Genomic DNA, 22,249 nt, shown 5'->3' with positions numbered 1-22,249 from the left:
GTCATACATAACGTGTTTTGGTTCAGAAAACATTAGTATTTACAAGTTTACACATATGCATAATTATTTATATCATAAAGCTATGACGAAATAATAATTGCAATAAAAAATAGCGCGTTAATTTAGTTGTAGTATTGTTCCCCGAATCATCACATTTGTCCTAAATTGTTTTTAACACCCACTTAATTGAAAAGCATAAAACTAGCCCAACCTGGCAACGTCTCGGCTCAGAGTGGCCGACCAAATCTTTCGCTGGGTGATTAGCACCGAGTTTCTGGCACTAAACAATCAATGAACTTTGCATTATATTAAACACAAGAAAAACAAGACAATTAACATACGTAACGCAATGTACGTTTCACCGTTTATTGTGTCCACTTACAATCTTGCATCTATATTTTGCCGCGGAGCATTAGTTGACCAACACTTATGTGACATTACTTTATTCGTTACCTGGCAACAACCAGGCAAAATCTGACAAACGCTCAATTGAACTAACGTTAGTAAACATTAGTTCAGATACTCGATTATTCCTCTACAACTACTCTGTTCGACTTTGCAAATGTGTCAAAAGTCAACTATGGCTGGGGCAAACGCTAAGCCTGCTCTAAAAGACTGCGAACTAAAACAGTGCCTGCCACAAATATATAAGGTAGGTTATCATGTATATAAATGTATGAGTGAAGCTTGCTGAAGGTAATGTTACACAGAACAAGAGCTCAAACCGCTCTATGTATTTCACTATTGTCACCACGTAAGTGTTCATTTTTCCTGAAGGTGAAAGTAGTTTCCATTTTCTTCGCCTTTTTGACAATAGGCATTATTGACAGCTTCATGCCTGTCATGTCCCAATGACCCCATACAGTTCCTGAAAAACACTCTTACGGCCTTCCAGGGACATGACAGTCTTCAGGATGTTGACTGGTAAGTAGAACACCTTTCTTGTGACTTTCCTTGGAATGGACACTTGGGGGCTCACTTGCCCAAGTTTTCTTTTTGGAGTGAAACTCATGGTAGGAAAAGAAATGTGAAGGAGTGAAAATCATGGTCCAGATCAAATAAAATAATTAAATATCTGAGCCAAAATGTCACAAAGAGGGAAAGTTGATATAAAATAACTCTAAGGTTAATTAGTATTTTGTTTTCATCAAATTGTGTTTCTTACTGCTTTGTGTTTCTTCTGGTGGTAACCTTGGCCAATCTGTCCATTTACTCACATTAAGACATTTTTAAGATCACCACTATACTTATATTGACTTTTAAAAACAACAACCCTAGGAAAACTAGACACCAGCATCCTCAGTACTAACAATAAGAGGCATTTTACCTATTTTTGGACATTTTGGATATAGTATCATATATTGTCCTTGTCGACTTTTGGCAAATAAAAAAAAAACGACCAATCTTGTCATAGATCACGAAACGGACAGTTCTTCCACTGGTACCTAATAATTGTTGGAGATGATTTGTTTTGCGGATCAATTTTATTTCTTTTTTTGGAGGCACAAATTTGTCGCTGATGCAGAACAGCTTCCAGCATCAACCTCTCTGACAGGCAGGAGTGTGGACTCTGCATATATGGACCCAGATGACATCAAGGTACATTATGTTTTAGTATTGAACATGCCATCAATAGTAAGGTTGAGCCCAGATTTATCACACAAACAGACTTAAATGACAGTTTAATTGATTTTATTGCTTTTATAATAACTACTGATCTGCATGCCCCTCTAGATGTCCCTTTGTCTCCTCGAAAAGGCCTACTGCTGCTACAGGAACAATTTAACAAGCTCTTGCTTCAGGTATGCCTACAGTATTACAGTTGTGATCATCACATGGGGATGGGATTGCTTTATCAAGGATTTGCTGAGGGAGAAGAGAGAGAAGTGCCATTAGACATAGGCTCCATCGCCAAGTATGAAGTTAGTGTTTGTCATGGATTGACTTAAGTGCACCTTAAAAAAAAAAAAAACATTTAACCATTACCCTTTAATGAGTTCAGAGAAATAACAAATTGCCATTCATGAGTCAGCTTTTTTTTTAATGCTCAAATATTGGCACTGACGATGATTGTCATTTGTGACTGAAAAGAAAAAACAGCCAACAAACACTAAAGTTGTTGATTAGCTTACCTGATTGACAACAGCAAGATGAGGTGGTACACTTTTTCATGGCTTTCATTATCAGAGCAGATGTTTGTAGAACCACATACACTTGATCTACCTCGTAGTTGAAGATAGCAACAGATCCTAATGAAAAAAACAAAACAATAACTCAGTTATGAGAGCGTTATGTATTGTTAAGAGGAAGATTTCCAAAAGACTTGCTGTCAGCAACATTTTAGATAGCAAAAGAAGGCTACAATACAAAAGTAGCCTTCTTTACCTTGTTCAAATTAGATTTTAAAGTTTCAAACTGTAGATCAATATGATTTTGTTCAGGATGCCAATTACAAATAAAGACAAATTTGGAACTGCCTAAGAGTTTGAAATGTCAGTAAAAGCTTCACGTCTAATTAATCATAAGCACAACATCCATATATTTACAAGCAACATTTAAAAAAATGTTTCCATACCATGTTGTGTTTCACTTGGAGGGTTTTGATCCTTCTTTATTGTTAGTCAAATCCTTTACACTGCGGTAAACATCGTTCTTGTGTTCATCCAGCTGATATGGTGAGTAACGGGTCTTTGATAGAGATAGTTTCTTCCTTTTGTAGTCATTTCTTGACTTGCGAACATATGCCTTTACAAATGGTGATGACTTATTTGGGCTCATTTCAGAAGGAAGCCTTTTTGTGTTGCCACCATTCCTCCAAAATTCATCACTCAAAATAGAATCAGAAACCTTGGATGCAGACAGTGGTTTAAGATGCAGGTGGGCCATGATGCGAGGCTCTATATTAACTTTGGCTGGAGTCTTCTGTACTTTGTTCGGTTTTATGAAGGTCTGCAGAGCTCTGTTTCCAGAAAGGCCTTGTCGTAGTGGGGTAGAAAATGAGCCCTGGGGGTTTCTGACACGACGTATATCATTGCCAAAAAATCTTGAAAAGGCTGTCTCTGATGCTGATGTTGGAGCCAAGATAGTGAGAGAGTTCAAATTCACATCATCTCTGGCCCAAGATGAGATCCCACTCTGAGTTGAATCCAAGCCACTAGAAATGGGAGTAATTAGGGTATTGTCAGCCATTTGTTTTGTTCCCCAAGTGTCTGAGGCTTGATTCAGCTGGGAGAAGTCTGATTTCTCCTCATCTTTTGCTTTTCCACTTAGGTTGAAAGGATGGCTAACATCGACTGTCTGGTCTCTGAGAGAGACATCATGTCCACTTGAGTCTTGAAGCAGGCTGAAAGGTTTCCTAGTAAACAGTCGGTGGAATCTGACTGGCTGCTTTTTTTTGAAGGCTTTATTCTGAGCATCATGTGGGCTACTTGTTTGAACTCCTACATGACCGCCTCTTTGACTTTGACTACTCTTTGGTAAGATGTTAGCAGAGTTTGAAGAAGCAGAACCAAAAGATACAGGCAGGTGGGCGATGGGAGAGTAGTTTACAGCCGGTTTATATCCCTCCAATGATTGGACTGGGATTTCCCTATGTTTTGGTAACTGATCTGGGATGTAGTGTCGACCTCTCGGTGCATTGACCCGTACACTTTTTGTATAGGAATTTGAAGATCGGGGCATTGGTGCAGACAGGTCATTGGATGAAGTTATTTTGCCCAACTCCTCACTTTTGAAATCTTCACCAAGTTCAAAGCCACCACGGCTGCCAGTGTGAGATGTCGGTAGTTGGATGTCCGTAGAGGTTAAAGGCATTATATTGGATCTCTGGCTTGAGAAGTCATTTAAATCTTGAGCTGGGCTGTGGGGAAGGTTGACAGGGGGAGCAGTCACATAGCCACCAAAGTAAAAAACATCTCCATTGTATGAGCCAGAAGGTATTTGTTCAGGGGGATTCGAGTTTTTTGACTGGAAATCTTCATTTTGCTTATAAGAAGCTCTTGTAAAAATATCAGGGTTTTCCCCAAAACTGTCAACCCTGTCAAAACCACCGTAATTACCTGAAACATGCCCTGTGGCTGCTAAACGGTGGCGTGGGTAGAGAGCAGAACTTGGGCCAGAGTCTTGGTTGCCATAAACACTGGAATAAAGGAGACTCTCAGTGGAGTCGTCAGGATCAGGGACAGAGGGGTTTTCACCTGGCACTTGGTAGTTAGAACCCTGTTCATTTTGTTCAAACGCTGTATTCATAGCTTCACTCCAAACTTCATTTTCACTGGCATCATCATAGGAAGTGACCTCTTTCGTAGAATTAGACCTATATCCCATATCCTTCTCCCCCTTTGTATTTTGAGCATTAGAAGCCATCTCATTTTTCAAAGTTTCCATTGCAGTTTGAAAATGTGGACCAAAGGAACCTCCTGGAATTAAGAATGAACTCTTCAGTTTTTCTATAAACCGTTTAAAATCTTTCACTGTCTGGAAACTGGTGCGCTCCATAGGTTTCTCTTGTGTGTGCTCCTCCACTAAAAGGCCAAAGGGGTGTTGACTTCCAGCACCTTTATGTTCATATTTCTGCACTGGGGGGGCAGAGGGATGTTCTGACTCTGGGTTGGTTTGTACCATGTCTTCAGGGAGGACAGTAACAGGGCTAAAATCCCCATTGTTTTCATGGTTCTCTGGTTCTCCTTGAAGGGAAACAAAGCTGTGGAGTCTCAAAGCTTGCATTTCTTCCCTTGGATTAACAGAGTCTTGGTTGGTGAATAAAGGTTCTCCAGGATCAAACATGTTTGAAGTTTGTGTGTGAGGTCCACTTTCATCACTACCAAATTGACCACCATCAAGAGAGAAGCCATGTGCAATATTGTAACCTATCAGGGAATAAACATGCATTACAATACATTCATTTTGTTGAACATGTTGAAGGATAAGACAAAAATCTTACCATTTTGAGTAGGAAAGCCAATACAGCCCCATAACAATAGAGAGCAAATCCAAGAAACCCTGAATAATAAAAACATTAACAAAACAGTAAAACAGACAAATTCAAGCCAAATATACACTTGTGTTTTATTTACCCAAATGGATGAGCCATGGTAGCAAATTCAACTCCAGCAGTCACTCTCAGAAGCCGCAACAGCCCAGAAAACAATCAATCGTACTCCCCTTGTTTTTTCTCCACAAGGTTTGAGTGCCACGAACCATAAGAAAAGTGCAGGTGATGATACTAAAACCTTTCTGAGTCTGCGCAAGCTGATGCAATTAAGTGATTGAAGGCAGCTGGTGCTGTTTGAAATCAATCTAATTAGACCAGCACAGGTGAAGCATTTATTCAGAGAGCTGAATGGTGATGGCTGAAATATCACTTCAGCTATCCAGAAATAGCTCTAAAACATCAGTTGCCTTCCTCTGAATGTCTTGAGTGAATCCATAATTCTTTAGTAGATATTTGTCAATTGTATGACTGATGACTGGTCGAATAAACTTTCACATCATGCTGCTGCAACAAAAACATTTCCCAATCTGGGATTAATAAAGTAACTCTTATCTGATCTTATTAAACCTGACTCCGGTCTCACTCTATGAAGAAATTTGACCCATGCAAATGAAAGTCTTTTCTGGATCATTGTTGACACGTACATACTGAGTTCATGAGGATATTATATTTCACAGATTGCCTTTCACCTCTCTTGTCAGTGCTTACTTCTATGACATTGACCTTTTATCCAGTCAATAACTGCCCTGTCTTAATGTCCAAACCAGCCTCTGTTGATATCATTAGTAAAAACTAATACAACTATATAATTTTAGTGTTTCTGACTTCTGTGCCATTGATATAATGCAGGTCTCTGTCTGTCTGCCTGCTTACCTTTCCACTGAATTAATGATGAGCTGTGTTTGATGTTGGGGACAGGAAGTGGAAGAGGTTCACTGCCCAGAGCAAGAGAGATACCGCAGAGCTGGCTCTGAAGATGGACATGGCAAAGAAGCATCATGAAAGGAAATGCCAGCTGGTTGCACTTACTAAATGGTTGAACTGGGTAAAACTACACAAGAAGACACAGGCCGGTAGGTGCTTACTCAAATATTTCTGAAAGATTTGACTGTTTTTGCAAGCTGACTCTCTTAAATACAATGCCAGAAAATACATGTGCTGTGGTTAAGAAATCTGTCCAAACGAAATCTCCTGACACATTTCTTCCCCACTGATACACTCATTGTGTGACTCATTTTGTCCCCCTTCACATTTCCCTCTTGAGTCTTGGTTCAATTTTTCCTTATTTTTGCTTTATTTTTCTCATGATTCAGTAGACTTTGTGATCAAAGATAAAAGTATTTGTGCCATGATTTAGCCCACATGTTATCCTCCGCAAAGAGGTTTTTTTCAGTGATATAAATAAGTGTGCTGTTCAAAAGTGCTAAACATTTGAAATAAGATTTGAATATCTTTCCAAATTAGTTGCCTTGGAAAAACTTGAGAGGCTTGTGAACGCTGGTCGTTTTAAGCGCATCATAGCTGCGTGGCGTGATGTAGTAAAGGACTCCAAGAGGACAAAAGAGTATTATAAGGTAAACACTTATTAAGATTTTTTTTTTAACCTACAAATTGTCATTTATATAATTTGTTGTATTTATGGTTTGTGTGGATCTTGCAGAGGCTGGAAATGGGCTCTATAGAAATTGTCAACAAAGTCAACCAGATCGAGGAAGGATGTGACGTACTCGCCATGCTCCCTAACAACCTCTCACTGAAGGTAGTTCCTCTTAAGCTAAATGAAAGTGCCACACAGAGAAATGATAGCTGGGGAATTAAATCTGAAGCAGCTCAGTGATGAGATCATACGGATTACATAAGACTGTAAGTAAATGTCTCTTAGAGGCAGGCTGATTAATGTCAACTAATATCATTAGGATCTAGTAAATGTACAGAAAGAGTTTTGTTTCTTGAACAACTCTTATCTCTGTTATGGTCTTTGCTAATTTATATTTTTGATTGTATTATATAATTACAAAAGTATTTAATACCAGTGGTTCTTTAGTTTCCTGTAAACATATTTTGACTCTCCTTTCACTGACAGACCTATTCCCTGTTTGTTTTGGATTCACATTTGCTGCTAAAGGCAGGCCAGATTTGGCTTTGTTTGCCCTGGTGTTTCTGTCCAACACCTCCTAATAAATGGTGCTTCAACATGACTATGTTTGGAGAAAGAAAGAGGCTGCTTGTACACTTACATCACACTGATTCTCTAAGTGGCAGAGCAGAATCTTGTCTTTCAAATGTGGGTGCTTAACTGTCCACTTGACATTACACAAACATTTCCAACATGACAACTGGTCTCTAAGATATTGGTACAAATAAAAGAGAATCTACACGTGTACACCTTTCCAAACTATCAAACATTTCACGTGATTTTTTTCTTTTTCTTTTATTGCGCAGATCTTTCGGTATTTAGAGTTGCGAGACTGGCTAAATTGTGCTGAGGTGTGTTCGACATGGAAGGCTCTCATCCAGTCAGGCACATTGTGGAGTCAGGTCTGTACTAGGAGGATTTTTCTTTAATCAAACTCATCGGAAAGTTTGGAAGTTATACTTGAAATAGGAGTATAAATGTTCCCCAATTTTTGTATCCCTATTAGATCAACTTCTCTGTGGAGAGGGACTGGATAACAGAGGGCAAAATGAAGCGGATTCTGCAGAACTACCGCCCATTTGTGATCCATCTCAACCTGCGTGGCTGCACAACTCTAACAGGGCCTAGCTTGAAATGCATCAGTGAGTATTGCACATTCAGTTGCCATATTTTCATTTTGTGTTTCATCATACAGATCTTTTCCTTATGATAATAGTTATGAGTAAAACAACCAATAAGTTGATAACTTTTATATTTTGATTAAAAGGACAGTAGCTTCTCCATCTGATACAGACAGTTTAATGATAATGAAAGGAAGCGAAAGAAGGGAAACTAAATATCATTTGTAAAAGGTAAATTGTGGGTTGCATTTTCACTGGCTTCAGGACAGCCTGATGATCTGGTATTTCTGTGGCGCTCTCAAGTGGCTGGGCTCCAGCTCCTCCTCCAGCTCTCCCTGCACTTCCATTGCTGTGTTCCAGAGTTCAGGGTCTGTTTGGTCTGGGTCGGTTCTGCTGGGCTGTCTGTCCTTTGGACACGCTCTGTTGTATGAACGCACATACTCTGCCACACTCTCGCCTGTATGTTCAAGAGGGGAGCGACACAGCAGGCCTGAGTACCTGACCCCTGGGTGGAGGCGCAGCCAGTACATCATGTAGTGGATGCTGAAAAAAAACAATTAATTTAATAGTTATTATTTGGATTTGTCTTAATGGGAAAGAAAGGAAACATTTGTGCTGAAGAACCCACCTGTAGTCACACACCCATGGGTTTCCTCCCAGTTTTAGATGTAACAGGAAGTAAAGGTCTTCAAGAACCCCGTACTGGACAGAATGCAGGCTGTTGTTGGACAGGTCCAGCTCACGAAGGTGCAGCAGCCCAGAGAGGGAACCTGGAAGAGAGAAAATAAAGAGATTGATTACTTCTCTCTTCTGTTTGTATAGTTATATTTAGACCTGTTGCTGTTTATTATTTACAGAGAAAAGTAAAAGCCAGTAGTGCCATCGAACTCTGGAAGGAATGCTCGGGTTGGTGTTCAGTTTGTGTCTGAATCACTTAAGTAGAGTGTCAACATTATTTGCATACCCCTCTCAGCTTTCCCCACTATAAATAAGGTCAATATTAACTGTATACACAAAGATGGCAGAGTTCCCAGTTTCTTATTAGAAACAGGAGTCAGCAACAGTTGTATAACATGTTCTCAAACCTTGGCCTACCATATGTTATCCTTGAGTCAAATCGGGTAGTTTTTCATTCTGGATATTACAGGAAATATGAGGCACAGATTTAGTGATTTATATACCAGTGTGATGTAATAAAAGCTCACATACCTGTGTCAATGTGCTCCATATTGTTATGACTTATGTTGAGGCTTCTTAGGCCCCTGGCTCCTTGGAAATCTCTGGCTTTGAGATGACGGATTGAATTATGGGACAGATCAATATGAACAACATCCTCTGGAATACCTCTAGGCACTTCAGTTAGACCTAAAAACAAAGCAGACTGGGTTACTGAGTAAAGGATTGCTCCAATACATTTCATTATTTTACCTCTTCCAACAAAATATAACATTGCTTCTATGATATGGTAAGTGTTTTTTGTATTCATTACAATTATGGATTTTTCACCTATACTATTCAAATGTGTTAATCGTTAGACTGCACAAAGAAATCATCTTGAGTTTGGACTCTTAGAGACAGATGTATGCCCTGCCAGAATCGCTAATCTGAATCCAGGCTCTCTGCCAATAAGAGGCAGATAGTTGTATCACATAATTTGATTTACTCTTATTCTTAGGTTAATTTAAACGACTTTAGTAGGTTATGCAATGGACTTGTTCTGATATCTTTGCCAAACTTAGTTTAGGTCACTATTTCCAAGTTGCTCATAATGTGACGTGAATATAAAGTAAAATCAGTCCCTGTTTATAAGGACTCAAGCAACTTAAGGCTGAAAAGAAAACAGCTTCCAAACCAGATGTGTCTCTTCCTGCTCTTCTCTTGTGAGAAGTGGACGATTTGTCATTCTAATCATGCAGTAAGATTATTAACCATGAACATACGAGCTCCATGACATGATGCCTTAGAGGTATTTTTCCTAACTCCTCTGTTGTATAAGAAACACATGTACTGAGGCTCAGGATAGGGTTCCACTTTTGAGACTTGTTAAGGTAAAATATGATTGTGAACTTGCCTCGCTTGCTGCAGTCCATCCGTACTTGGGGGAATAGGTAGGTGTGGCAAGATGTGGTGGCGTCCGGTTTGGTGCGAATTGGAATAGGTTGTACTGGGTTTGTGGGATCTGTTTGGTCGCCCTGTGGATTGCCTGTGGGGTCTGTCTTCTCCTTACAGAGAAACTCAGGGTCAATCTGCTTCAACTTCATGCCTTTCAGCCTGGTGGGCTCTGCACACCTAGAACAGGTTGTGATGAAATCTGAAGTGTTATATGGAGGCTCTGTGCTATTATGAGAATCAGTAATGACTTGTACATCTTCAAATCACAAAAAAATATTGGTGGAAATCACCTGGCATGATTTCCTAGATTACGGTTGCTTGGGACCTGAAGGGTGCGTATGAGACTGTCCATCGGGCAGACACAGTCCCAGGGATTGTCATGTAGACGTAAGTAGCGAAGGTTTGGCATGGAGATGAGGGCCTCTTCGCTAAGTGTCCCCAGGCGGTTGTGCTGCAGCAGCAGGGTTGTAAGGCGTGTCAGACCCTGGAAGGCCCCTTCAGCCACCAAAGAGATGTGATTCTGCTGCAGGTCCAGACTTGTTAGGCTCTCAAATCCCAAGAAAGCTCCGTCACGAAGGATTTTGATCCGGTTGCGTGCAAAAAGGAGGTGGTTTGGTTGTTTGGACCACGTCTCTGAGGCGGGGATGGAGTTGAGGCCTTGGTCCTGACAGTCTACAAAGAAGTCTCCAGATACTGTCAACTCTGAGCACTGAGGTGCCGCAATCCTGGAAGGGCCTGATCTGCTGTGACGCCGAACACCTCTCACCCTGACAAAGTGAATTCATGGCTTGTCAAAGTGTACACATACTCGTAAGAAAAGGGGGATATATGCGTTAAATCAGGCCCCACCCATGAGTGGATCCATACCTGTCCCGTGTGAGTTCGTGCCTTGCTCTTTTGTGCCTTGCTCCTTTGAGGCCTCTGCCCTTCCCCGCTCTCATCTCGATGGACGGGAGCAACAGCAGGAGGAGGACAAGGGAGGCTAACAGGAGAGAGGAGGTCAAACGCATACTCTGCAGGGATTGTCTTTTCAGGAAGAAGAGCTGGAGAAAAGTAGGATTTTGGGATGAAAGTTTTATGAAAGCGAACTTGGAAACAGAAGCAAATGGTCAAAGTGGACAGGGTCATTGTTATGGGAACAGCTGCTGCCTTCTCTGAGGAAGAAGTGAGAGCTTGCACATTATGTAAGAGATAGGAGCCGCCCAGGAATGTATACACAGAAAGAAGGCAGAGTGCCATAAGACTTCATGTTGTTCTCTATTTACTGTCTTTTATTACCGAAGTTTATTACAACTTTAATTTAATAGCAGATTAACAACATAGCAGTTTGACCAGACATTTCTCTGCTTTGTTTTTTTGCATAGGTGAATGCAGAAATCTCCAAGACCTTAATTTGTCAGAGTGTTTTAATGTTACCGTAAGTAAAACATTTACACTTATAAGAATGTATATCATCATATTTTAATGTTATATTTTACTTATATTACTACATTGTATAAGTGATTCATATTGACAAAGACTCTTTAGGTCAAGTAAAATATTGATTGAACAATGTTGAAAAAAGGCGTTCTGTTTAATTCATTCTAATTATTTACATAAAATGGATTTAATGAAAGCCACATTTTTGGTAATGCTTTGTTGGTTTATTGCATTGTGTCTTGGATTTAAGTTCATGTATCAAGATAAGTATCAGATGCATTTATGAGAGAACTTGAGAGAACATTTAAATCTCTGCTCTTTCACAGGATGTTTTGCTTCAGAGAATTGTCGAGGGATGTCCCTGTCTGCTCTACTTGAACCTTTCTTGCACACTGATAACAAACAAAACTCTTAGAGAACTGTCCAGGTAAATCTCCAGTAATTGTGAAAAATATATTTGTAACTAGATGTGTGCATGAAACAGTGGTACAGCTCACTTGCATATCAAAAGTAAACTCTCCCATTATGATTCTCTTTTCTGGCTTTCTGCGCCACTATTTGTGTTTGTCCAGTGTGCTGCAGGCTTGTATTTCATGTCCAACAGCAGGTTGGCCAACTTAATGATTAAGGAAACAGATGAACCAATTTTAACAAAATGTCTGAACTGTGTGATTTACATTGATGATAGATTTAAAGGTTCAACCAGTTTTAGTCCTTATCTCTCTCCCTCATGGGTAGTAACGCAATGCAAAATGCTTTGAAAATGCTCCAACGATAATAAATACTCTAAGATATGTTCTTTTAATTCAAAATGTGATGTTGCTTTAACACTTAAGTATTTAACTTTAGACCTTTGTTAAAAAAAAACATTACAACACCCAATTATTATCAACAAAAGCATAAAGGGACCGTTCACCCAAAAATCTAAAATATATATTCTCCCTCTTACCTCACGTCCATAATGCATGCTACCCTTTGCTCAATATTTTTAAAATATAAACTGATCTAACCATTGATCTTACACAGGAACTGTCTAAACCTTCAATACCTGAGTCTGGCCTACTGCTACAGATTCACAGATGAAGGGTTTCTGTACCTGGCCACAGAGAAGGGCTGCCACAATCTCATCCACCTCAACCTGTCCGGTTGCACTCAGGTCAGATGGTATCCTCTATGGTTAGGTAATTAGTCTCACCTTTCAGTTCGAAGTAGACAGGGGAGAGGAGGTTCAGTCCCCCTTTTGATAGATCCAGTCACTCCTCTCTGTTTCCACGTGTCTTTGCCTGGTTCTGGCTGTTCTCTACTGACTGTTTGCACTCCGAGCTTAGAACAAATGAACACAGATCTGGAGGAGAGGGAGAGTAGAAGGCTGCTGTGGCCAAGGGGAGGGTTTAATCAACTCTGGCCCACCTACTCACTATGTGCACTCGTAATAACATAACACACACACCCCCACACTAACATAAAACACACTTATCCTCTGGGAGTGTGCATTAGTTTGGTTCCAGATGTTTCACTTTATGGGGCCCTGAAAATGTGAGCAGCCATGAAAACTGCGTCCAGAGGAATGATTGTGATTCACATGTATGAACATATTTTCCTCTCTATCCTCACAGATGACTTTAAATGGGTTCAGATACATTTCTGCCGGATGCCCTTCACTCAAAGAGATTGTTATCGATGACATGCCCACTCTGTCTGATAGCTGTGTATTGGTAAGTTTGTTAACAACATTCTAGCTCTTGAATGTTCAACAAAGACAAAAATATGGAATAAATCGCAAAAGAATTAGCCTTGTCAACTCCATACATATTTTCTGTGTACACACCCCTAACCCCTGACAGCAAAAAAAGACAATTTGAGTTTAACTCTTTCCCAACAGGCTCTAACTGCGAGATGTCACTGTCTATGTGCCATTTCGCTGCTGGATGCTCCTCATCTTTCCGACATTGCATTAGAGGCCATCGCTGAAGTCGCTAAGCTGAGGACTTTCAGAACAGAGGGTAAGATGATTTTTCATTGTGCAACATTCATTTTCACATACGCATGCAAGGGAATTCTCTTCCTGTTATTCTGTCTACCCCTGTGCACTTAAGGTAACAACCAACTAACAGACAACAGCTGGAAGGCTCTGTGCAGAAGCTCTCAAGGCCTCCGCAGACTCCACGCTGCAGAATGCTCCAGGATGACTGACGCCAGCCTCAAATCTGTGGCCAGCCTCAAGAACCTGCACCACCTGGACATCTCACTTTGTCACAAGTGTGTTCAAAAAGATTCAAAGGCTTTATTGTCATGTGCACACAAGCTACTGTGTAGAAATGGCAAGGGAAATCTTAAGTCCCGAGTTCCTCTAACAATGCAACATAGTAATGTAAGACATAAAACAATAAAACTGATTAAAAAACAAAAATAGTGCAAGATAGATTTGAGAGCCTAACCAGTCTGGACCTGCAGCAGAATCACATCTCTTTGGTGGCTGAAGGGGCCTTCCAGGGTCTGACACGCCTTACAACCCTGCTGCTGCAGCGCAACCGCCTGGGGACACTTAGCGAAGAGGCCCTCATCTCCATGCCAAACCTTCGCTACTTAGGTCTACATGACAATCCCTGGAACTGTGTCAATAGAATATGATACAAACACAGAATGTAATAATGTAATATTGAAGAGTAAAATTAAATGCAATACTGATGATCTACGAGGCACTCTACAGAGCTCAGGTTTTGAATTGTCAGGTATTTAACTGTCTTCTGTAGTTTGAGATTATATTATTTAGCTTTCTTATACAATTGCATGATGTAATGGGTTTTCTGCTTGTGTTACAGGGTGAGTGATACTGGGATACAGTATCTGACAGAAGGTTCTTCAGCCACCAAACTGAGAGAGCTGAATGTCAGTTACTGCAGTCACATCACTGACAGATCTGTCATGATGATTGCACAAAGGTATACGGTATGACTTCACACGCTCAGAGATCTCATTGTGTTTTGGTAAAATATTCTCAAGCAGCAGCTTTTGTTGTGTCTTGTGTGCACATTTTATCAGGTTGTGTAAACTCTACCATCTCAACTTGAGTTATTGTGAGAGTCTGACTGATATGAGTCTGGAGTGGCTGAGTGGCAGCTCTGTCTGCTCTCTTGATATCAGCGGTTGCAACATCCAGGATCAGGTATTGTTATTTACTATCTCAAATTCCTACCAAAGATAACTGGCCCTGTTGGTTAGTCTGTTACTTTGTTTTTGTATTTTAGGGATTGGCAGCTCTTGAAGGAATTTGCTTGAAGAAGTTCATTGTTGCAGAGTGCGTCTATATCACCGATATTGGCATGGAGGTACAAATTTAGCCAGATGTGGCATATTCTGGAACAGTTAACAACTTTTTATGGGCTCAAGTTTAATTGCTGAGTCTTATAATAACAAATCACAGGGAAATAAATGTGAGCTGCTGTTTCCCTAAAAAATACATTCCTGAAAACTTTAATCATTTCCCCTGTTGTTGTTTCACATACTGACCAGTAACAGAGGTGAACAGAGGAAAGCATGTACGTCTTCTCGTAAACATGGTTCCTCTGCACTCTTTTTCTTCATATTTCATCTCACATTTCACCTTTTTTTCACTCTCGTCTGTTTTGATCCTCACGAGGGCAGAAGCTGTGCAAGAACGTGAGAGATCTGGAACATGTTGATGTGTCTCACTGTGTAGCTCTGTCAGACCCGGCCATCAGAGCCATTTCATTTTACTGCAGAGGTCTAGTCACGCTGCGGATGTCAGGGTGTGCAAAGGTATACACCAGTCCCTCCACACACACTTCTTTAATGCCTTTTTTTGTCAATTTAATGCCAAATATGTTCTATTTTCTCCTGTCTTGCCTCAGATGACAGATATGGCTGTGCAGTATCTGACAAGTGGATCTCAGTACCTGCGAGAACTTGATGTTAGTGGCTGTGTTCTTCTCACGGATCGCAGTCTCCGACACATAGAGAGGATCTGTCCTCCACTCTGCTCCATCACTATGGCCTACTGCAGCAGCATCTCAAAGTAAGACACAGTGTAGAAATACACTGCAAATAGTCCCATATGAGAGCTTTTAATGACCAGATGATCTGTTCCTCTAGGGTGGCCGCCCTAAAGCTTAGGCCACGTGTGAAGCACTGGGAGCACAGCAATGATGACCCTCCATGGTTTGGATACAACATCAGCTAAATAGTACATCCAATCACAAGACCCATCAAGACTGACAACACCTGGGAAGTAGTGGAACAGCATTCAGTGATGACAAGAGCAGCAAGTACAGAGAGATAAACAGATCTAATTAGAGCCCACTGCAATCACAGCCACCATCATTTTTGGGACATTATTTAAAAACCTATTAAGAGCATCTAAACAAACTCTTTAATGAAACACCTAAAATAATCCACACAAAAATGATTGGTGGCTCGCATGGTTAACTAGAGAGGCACTCAACAAGCGCAGATTTACGTCATATTATAGGTATTAAGTCATTTGTGCATCTACTCCATGATTCTGTACCGCTCAGCAATGTATGTATGGTTCTTTCTTGGCCCATTAACCGTCCACAGAGTTTCATGAAAATCAGACCAGCACCAAACATAACCTTGCTGGCAGAGGTAAAACTACTAATTTACTGGTCAATAATGAATAAAAACGTTCCTGTCTGGATTGACGAATGCCCATGCAGTTTCACCGCCGGATTGACACTTTTTGTTTCATCAACTGTTGACAGTGGAAAGTCCTCTGCTTTTTGAGTTTGATGCACTAAATCTCTTTCTTCAATAACATTTGTAACACATTTATTTTTACTCTGACAGACTCAAGAAGGTTAAGTAAATTACCAGTGCATAAACATTTTAGATTTCCTCTTTATTACCACCATACAGTTTGGGGTCTTTTATAATTCCAGTCCCCTGTATTATATTGTTTTACCTCTATTATGTTGTATATTTTCATTTATATAAAAAAATCATAACTGTGTATCACTCCCGATACGTTTTAAGTCTGAATTCTGGAAAATGTTAATGGATTTTGTTCAAAGCTTAAAGCTAAATAGTCCAGTGTTGGTGTTCACTTTTGATTTTTAGATGGCTTTGTCTTAAAATTAGGAATTTTGTTTTAAAATGACATATACAGTATATATATAAACCTATGGCTGAACCACAACTCTACTATCATTGGATTATTTAGTAAGGATAACGGCAACAAAACAATCTAGTGTGTGGATGCAAAAGTTGGCTATGCAGCAATAAGACATCATGGTGTCTATTTATTTGAGATTTTAAACCTTTTGAAATGTGATCATTTATTTATTTTATCATTTCTACCTTTTGTGATTAACGTCTGTCCATGCAGTGCACCAAGTGTTTCTTCCTTATACAGAAACATTGTTCATTTATACTTTTTTAAATTTAAAAAAAGTGTACTCTCATTCTACAATATTGGTTTATCATTTTTTTTATACAACACTTTGTAGTTTGCTTTTCTATTGTTTCAGAAGGTATGTGTGGATGTTCTTTAACACTATACATTAATTATTGCTATTATAACATATACTTACTGCTTCAATAAATTGTCTTAGTTATTAACTTCCATTGGCCAGATCAATACCAGATTCAAATTTAGATGGTCTAATTTTGTTATTTAAGTGTCTAAACTTAACTATTGATGAATAAAAGACTTGCAATGCTTTTGCCGCAGTTTGAGATAGTGTTTATAGTATTTACATACCATACAGAAGACATTTAATTGCTGAACATAATTCACATTACAAGTAAACAAACCCAAAAATATGAACAAGCAAACAGTTTCTCAGTGTACAGTATGTATAGTGAAACAAAGAGTATATCTTAAACACTATAGATTATTCTAATGTCTTTATCGAGGTTACATTTTATCCTGAGCACAGAGTTACTTTGTGAAGTAATGGTACATCCAGTTTTGCTCTAAAAGTGTAAAGCTCACAACTCAGCTCCCCAGCTTCAGGGATTCGAACCAGCTTTGTGTCTTCAGTCTGACGGAGTTTCTTTCTGCCTGAGCTTTAACCCACTTATCAACTGGGGAGACGCCATTGATATAGCCTGAGAGAGAAACAGCAGAAAAAATAAGAAAAATACAATCATATGAAATAGAAACGGAACGTTCTGTGATGATTCACTTGTTAAAGGGATTAGTTGACTACAGTGGCGGGCCGTGCATTTCACACCTAGGCCTTCAGTGATGTCCTACACAGTCCTACCTGAATTATTCCACCTCTTAATACCATCATTATGACGCCATGGCTCTAGACACTATACATTTAGACAGAAACGCAGTATAACCGGGCATTGCATCACCTTAACATAGTCAAGTACAACAGAGTTATATTAATATTTCCGAAGCATTTATAATCAATACATCAGCATTTACAGTTAACTTAATTAATCAGATTATCTGACACACCGCTCCTTGACACCTGTGTCCGTCACATAACGCAGAACAAGTGCCAGCTGTGCTACATTACCCACATCTGACGTCTCGTCCACCATAACAGCGACAAAGGGTGCTTTTTTAATCTTCATTTTGATCTCTTCTTCCATCACTTCAGCAATAGCATAAATCAGGTCGTTTTGTATTTTGCCTGACGTCCCAGTAAACATGTTGTTTGTGTACAGTTGGTAATGCAAATCTGTGTTGTTCTCAGCAAGAAAAGAAAGAAGCTCCACGTAGTGTCCTCTGTTTCTGGACTCGGCGCTTTCATCGTGTCCCATAAATGAAAGTTCCTGTTTACCCAAAAACAGGACACAATCAATCAGTCTTTCAATATTTCCCTATTTTTGTTCACCCTTTCGTTGTGGAGCTCCGTTTCCCTGCGCACTTGTTCGTTGAGCTGTAGATCCACTCGGGTGTCCCCAAAGGTTTTCAAAAGCACCAGTGCTTCCAAGTGCCCAGCTGTGCTTTGGTGTCTCGTTGCTGCCTTGGTTAGACAACTCAAGTTTGCAAATTTAGTGTGGCTCCAAACACCAAATCGATCAGTTGCAAATACCAGGCATTCCCGGCAGTACAATTTGCAGTGCCTCTCGGAGGCTGTGAGCCAGGGGTACCGCTCGTAGTTTCCCTGCTGTGCTAGGCTCGCTAGCGTTGGAGTTGGTCGTTCCCTTTTCAAGATGTGTAGCTTTACTTGAAAAGTTCGTTTTGAAAATGGCGTTGTAATTATATCTTCGACCAAATTGATCTCTTCTCCTCCTTCAGCCATTGTGGGTTGAAAAAAATAGCTTGTAGAAATCTACACAAATTAGCTCGCTCAAGTTCTAGTTCTGTTTGCTAGCTTTGCCCATAGACTGTATGGCTCTGCCTACTGCCTAGCTCTGCCCCTCAATAGTGCGTATCCAATCAGAAGATGTGCACGTGCTAACGTTAGCGTACGCCTGCTAGCTGGCCCGTTGTCGCCACCTCGAAATCTGATTGGTTAACGCCACAGTTTTGTTTGCGTTCACTTTAAGCTACAGCCGCCCGCACTGTTGATTCTGAAGGCCTAAGGGCAGATTTGTTTGACCCTAGCAACACATTATGGCTGAAATATGATTGGATAAAAGCTCTAACATAAAGGCTAGCCCTCCAAATCTCGTTCTGAGGCTGGAAGCAGCGCAGCCAAGACGAACGCTATAAAATGAAGAGAATAGACTTTGGGGAATAATTTAATACGTATTTGTGCAAAAAATATATCAAAATTAAATTTATATTCTGATGATGTTTAGGCCAGCAGAGAAGGCCTTGCTGGCCCTGACGGCCCACCACTGGTTGACTATCTGTGGCATGGACAGTGATGTAATGAAAAACAACTGACCAGTAACAGTTGTTTGGCCTTCAGTCGTGTTGTTCTCTACTCCATGCAGAACAACCTCTGGGCTGAGATCCACAGATGTTCCAATGAGCTCCAGACCAGCTTTCAGCGAGGAGGGGATACGCACACACACCGCTCCTACACACAACAGGAGAATGAGGGATAACCAAAAGAGATATCACTCAACAGGATGGAAAACTGGGATTCTTAGGGTGAATATTCTTCTTTATACTGTTTGTTTACCTTCCTGACTGTGGAGTTCGGCACTACCACCATCTCCCACATAGACATCAATGGCTCCGCTGTGAGAGGAAACCCTTAGGAAACTATTTGAACCATCTGCACAACAAAGCAAGCCTCAGGTTTTAAAAAGACACTGATAGAAGCCATACATACTAATTGTGCAATCAGAGGGTTGACTCAGCTTACTCACCAATTACTGTATCTCCAGACACGTTCTTCACAGTGGTGTTACCTTTTAATCAAATAAAGCACACTGTCAGTGTTAACCTATATATATTTATAGCTGTGAAATTCCTTTTAGCCACTAGTAGATCAATTACAACATTTATCACAAAACGTTGGCAAAGAAAAAAGCTTTGGTCACATGCATCATTAAGATAATTGTTCCCATGTTTATGACGAGGGGCTCTTCTGTATCAGGGAGTAATTAAAATTCCATGTCCATTATGCATTTAATTTGTTGTCATAAGTCACAACCATATTGCATTTAAATACACTCAGTTTGGATCAGAGGACTCCTGATATATTGAAACACTGCTTTACAAAACAAGTTAACATAATGCTAGGTGCAATGACTCATGGACAGTGAAGTTAAAAAAAATAAAAAATAGTTGGACTTACTTATCGAATGAAATATTAGATACAGGTGGCAGATTATTCAAATTACTTTCAATTTAAGTGCAGATTGCAATAGCTCAGATGGTAAACCGGGTGGCTTATTAATCTTAGTGTTGGTGGCTCTTAATGTACATATGTTAAAGTGTTCTTGAACAAGACAATGAGCCCTCAGTTGATCAAAAATAATATTTAGTTTTGGAAAATCTGTACATTAAAGTTTGGCTGCAGTACTGTTAACCACACAAAAAAACACAGATGGGGAGTAGATGTTTGCTGACCGTGCACATTGCCCAGTTCTACTCTCCCAGAGCAGGAGGAGACAAAGCTGGACTCAGCATAGATGGCTTTGACCTTCAGAGGGCCGTGTCTGGTTGAAATATTCATTTTGGTGCCTTGAAGCTTCTTGATATCAACTCTCTGTAAACACACAGCATGTCAATGCACAGTACTGTAGACAGGTGATGAATGATCTGAACATTTTTAAAAGTTATAACAGATGAAGCCTGTATTCAGGCTGCTGCTGCCCTCTAATGACTGCTGAGTGTAATGTCCTTACACCATCTCCACATGTGCTGATGTTCACATTTCCATGGATAGTGCCAACACCTGTAACATGTCCTCCATTGGACTGGACCTCAACCTGATGACTCTAAGATATAACAAACAGAGGAAGTCTGAAACAACTGAAAAATACATACTTTTCTATAATGTGCCAATACTGAATCGGATATGCTTAATTCTGAGTGTCAGTATACATATAGCTGAATAAGCCTTTAAGACAAGCTCCTAACTGAAGACTAATTGACTTGGTAGTTAGTTGTTGTATGAAGTTATGAAAATATCAAACGCATCTAGATTGACAATCAATCAAGTATCTGCAATAACAACACATTTAGATCAATCGTTATATTTTACAAAGGTGAAATCAGCCATTAAGATACAGGAATAAGCAAACATGTCATCTCCAAGTTTTTTTTATGTTTAAGGCAATGAACATGTTTATGTTGTAATGCCACCACTTACCTTGACAGAGTGCAGTAAACAGTTGCCCCTCTCTGTCTGCACCTTGCAGATATCACACTCCATTTTCTTTACTTGCACGTTGCCGTTCCCTTGAGTTGTAATGAAGAGATCTGACACAAAATGACAGACATTATTATGCCAACTGTTAAAAACTTCTGCTGACGTCATGTTTACATTAAATCATCAGGAGACACTTACCACTTTTAGTAGGTGCAGTCATATCAATCGAAAAGCTCCCCTTAACCTTCTCCCCTGAGATGAGCAGCTCTTTGCTCAGGTCATCATAGTGGACGTGTAGGTCATCCAGGCCGACCTCCTGCTCGTTGTCTGTCCCGTGAACTGTGACGAAGACACGGTCAGACTCCGGGAAGTCGTGCGGGTCCAGCGGGCGGATCGAGATGCTGCAGGCCAGCTGTGCCCGCACCGTGCTGAACGGGTTAACCGTCAGAGACCACTGCTTCCGAGGTGGCTTTACCTCATCTTGTGTTTGAGACTTCACGGGGACAGAAATAGAAAACAACCGTGAAGTGTGCAGAGGGCAGAGCCGGGTCGTGAGTGTCCTGGGACCGGCTGTGAAGGACCAGCAGCGGAAAGGTCCGAAACATCCCCGCCGAGCTGCGGAGCTCCAAAACATCTCTTTCACCTTTGGGTAAACCAGCTCATGAACACCTCACACTGGTGCTGTTACAGATTACTATCTAAACATCTGAGGGAAACTACCAGCTATCCGGTCTAAACCATGGTCAACATGAACGCTGTCAAATCTGAGCAGTACTCGCAGCACACGACTATTACTTCCGGGACGAAATTTCAGATTAAAAGTGTCATCCAGATTTTACGACAAGTGGACTAAATAAATACACTCAGGCAGGTACTAATTAAATGTTCAGTTGCAGTTAATAAATACAGCAAAGTATAGTATGAAGATTTATTGTAATTGCAAACAAATTTTCAATATCAATGTATACATTTTAAACTAGATTGTATATTCCTCTGTCGCTGTAAAAAGCTACAATAAATTGTGTAGGCTTGAATATTAAAGTTCATTTAAACCTTTATGTTTTTTTTTTATTATTATTATTGTTACATCGCAATGACCAGATCTACCTTCTGGTCTCCGATACTTGTACTCTTATTCAGTTTTTGTTTTGTTGTATTGAAGTCAAATGATTTTACTTCCGGTTTTAATAATCGTCACTTTAACCAGAGCTAATTTGACAATCCGGATGTACGGTCTTGTGTAAAGGTAAGC

The 22,249-nt window shown here is 40.2% G+C and overlaps 3 protein-coding genes across 4 annotated transcripts; 1 reads left to right on the top strand and 2 right to left on the bottom strand.

The window, feature by feature from the left end:
- The first annotated feature begins 448 nt into the window (after positions 1–448).
- Positions 449–16,981, top strand: fbxl13 (F-box and leucine-rich repeat protein 13). Its single transcript, XM_063906601.1, has 21 exons — positions 449–652; positions 818–924; positions 1,503–1,599; positions 1,735–1,813; positions 5,890–6,066; positions 6,458–6,567; positions 6,654–6,752; positions 7,436–7,531; positions 7,636–7,771; positions 11,227–11,279; positions 11,608–11,708; positions 12,308–12,437; positions 12,898–12,996; positions 13,164–13,284; positions 13,378–13,540; positions 14,104–14,223; positions 14,324–14,447; positions 14,530–14,610; positions 14,927–15,061; positions 15,154–15,317; positions 15,395–16,981. Exons 1-21 carry the CDS (start codon positions 563–565, stop codon positions 15,480–15,482), a joined length of 2,370 nt encoding a protein of 789 aa, XP_063762671.1. The 5' UTR covers positions 449–562; the 3' UTR covers positions 15,483–16,981.
- LOC134881423 (leucine-rich repeat-containing protein 17-like) lies at positions 1,676–12,631 on the bottom strand. Of its 2 annotated transcripts, XM_063908749.1 has the most exons (11): positions 12,477–12,631; positions 10,730–10,905; positions 10,153–10,629; positions 9,822–10,039; positions 8,960–9,115; positions 8,379–8,520; positions 5,076–8,293; positions 4,943–5,001; positions 2,576–4,868; positions 2,133–2,249; positions 1,676–1,866 (listed from the first exon to the last, which is right to left on the bottom strand). In XM_063908749.1, the coding sequence occupies exons 2-7, from the start codon at positions 10,870–10,872 to the stop codon at positions 8,011–8,013; spliced, it is 1,419 nt and encodes a 472-aa protein (XP_063764819.1). In that variant the 5' UTR covers positions 10,873–10,905; positions 12,477–12,631; the 3' UTR covers positions 1,676–1,866; positions 2,133–2,249; positions 2,576–4,868; positions 4,943–5,001; positions 5,076–8,010. The 2 variants fall into 2 exon arrangements, with proteins under 2 accessions (XP_063764819.1, XP_063764828.1); XM_063908758.1 differs by lacking the exons at positions 2,576–4,868; positions 4,943–5,001.
- fam185a (family with sequence similarity 185 member A) lies at positions 16,142–21,781 on the bottom strand. Its single transcript, XM_063908805.1, has 8 exons — positions 21,196–21,781; positions 20,998–21,107; positions 20,531–20,623; positions 20,253–20,391; positions 19,547–19,588; positions 19,357–19,452; positions 19,117–19,251; positions 16,142–17,371 (listed from the first exon to the last, which is right to left on the bottom strand). Exons 1-8 carry the CDS (start codon positions 21,629–21,631, stop codon positions 17,259–17,261), a joined length of 1,164 nt encoding a protein of 387 aa, XP_063764875.1. The 5' UTR covers positions 21,632–21,781; the 3' UTR covers positions 16,142–17,258.
- Positions 21,782–22,249: the final 468 nt, after the last annotated feature.

This window comes from Eleginops maclovinus, chromosome 2 (genome assembly GCF_036324505.1).
Source record: "Eleginops maclovinus isolate JMC-PN-2008 ecotype Puerto Natales chromosome 2, JC_Emac_rtc_rv5, whole genome shotgun sequence".
Lineage (NCBI taxonomy): Eukaryota > Metazoa > Chordata > Actinopteri > Perciformes > Eleginopidae > Eleginops > Eleginops maclovinus.
This window is presented reverse-complemented; position numbering and strand designations above follow the sequence as displayed.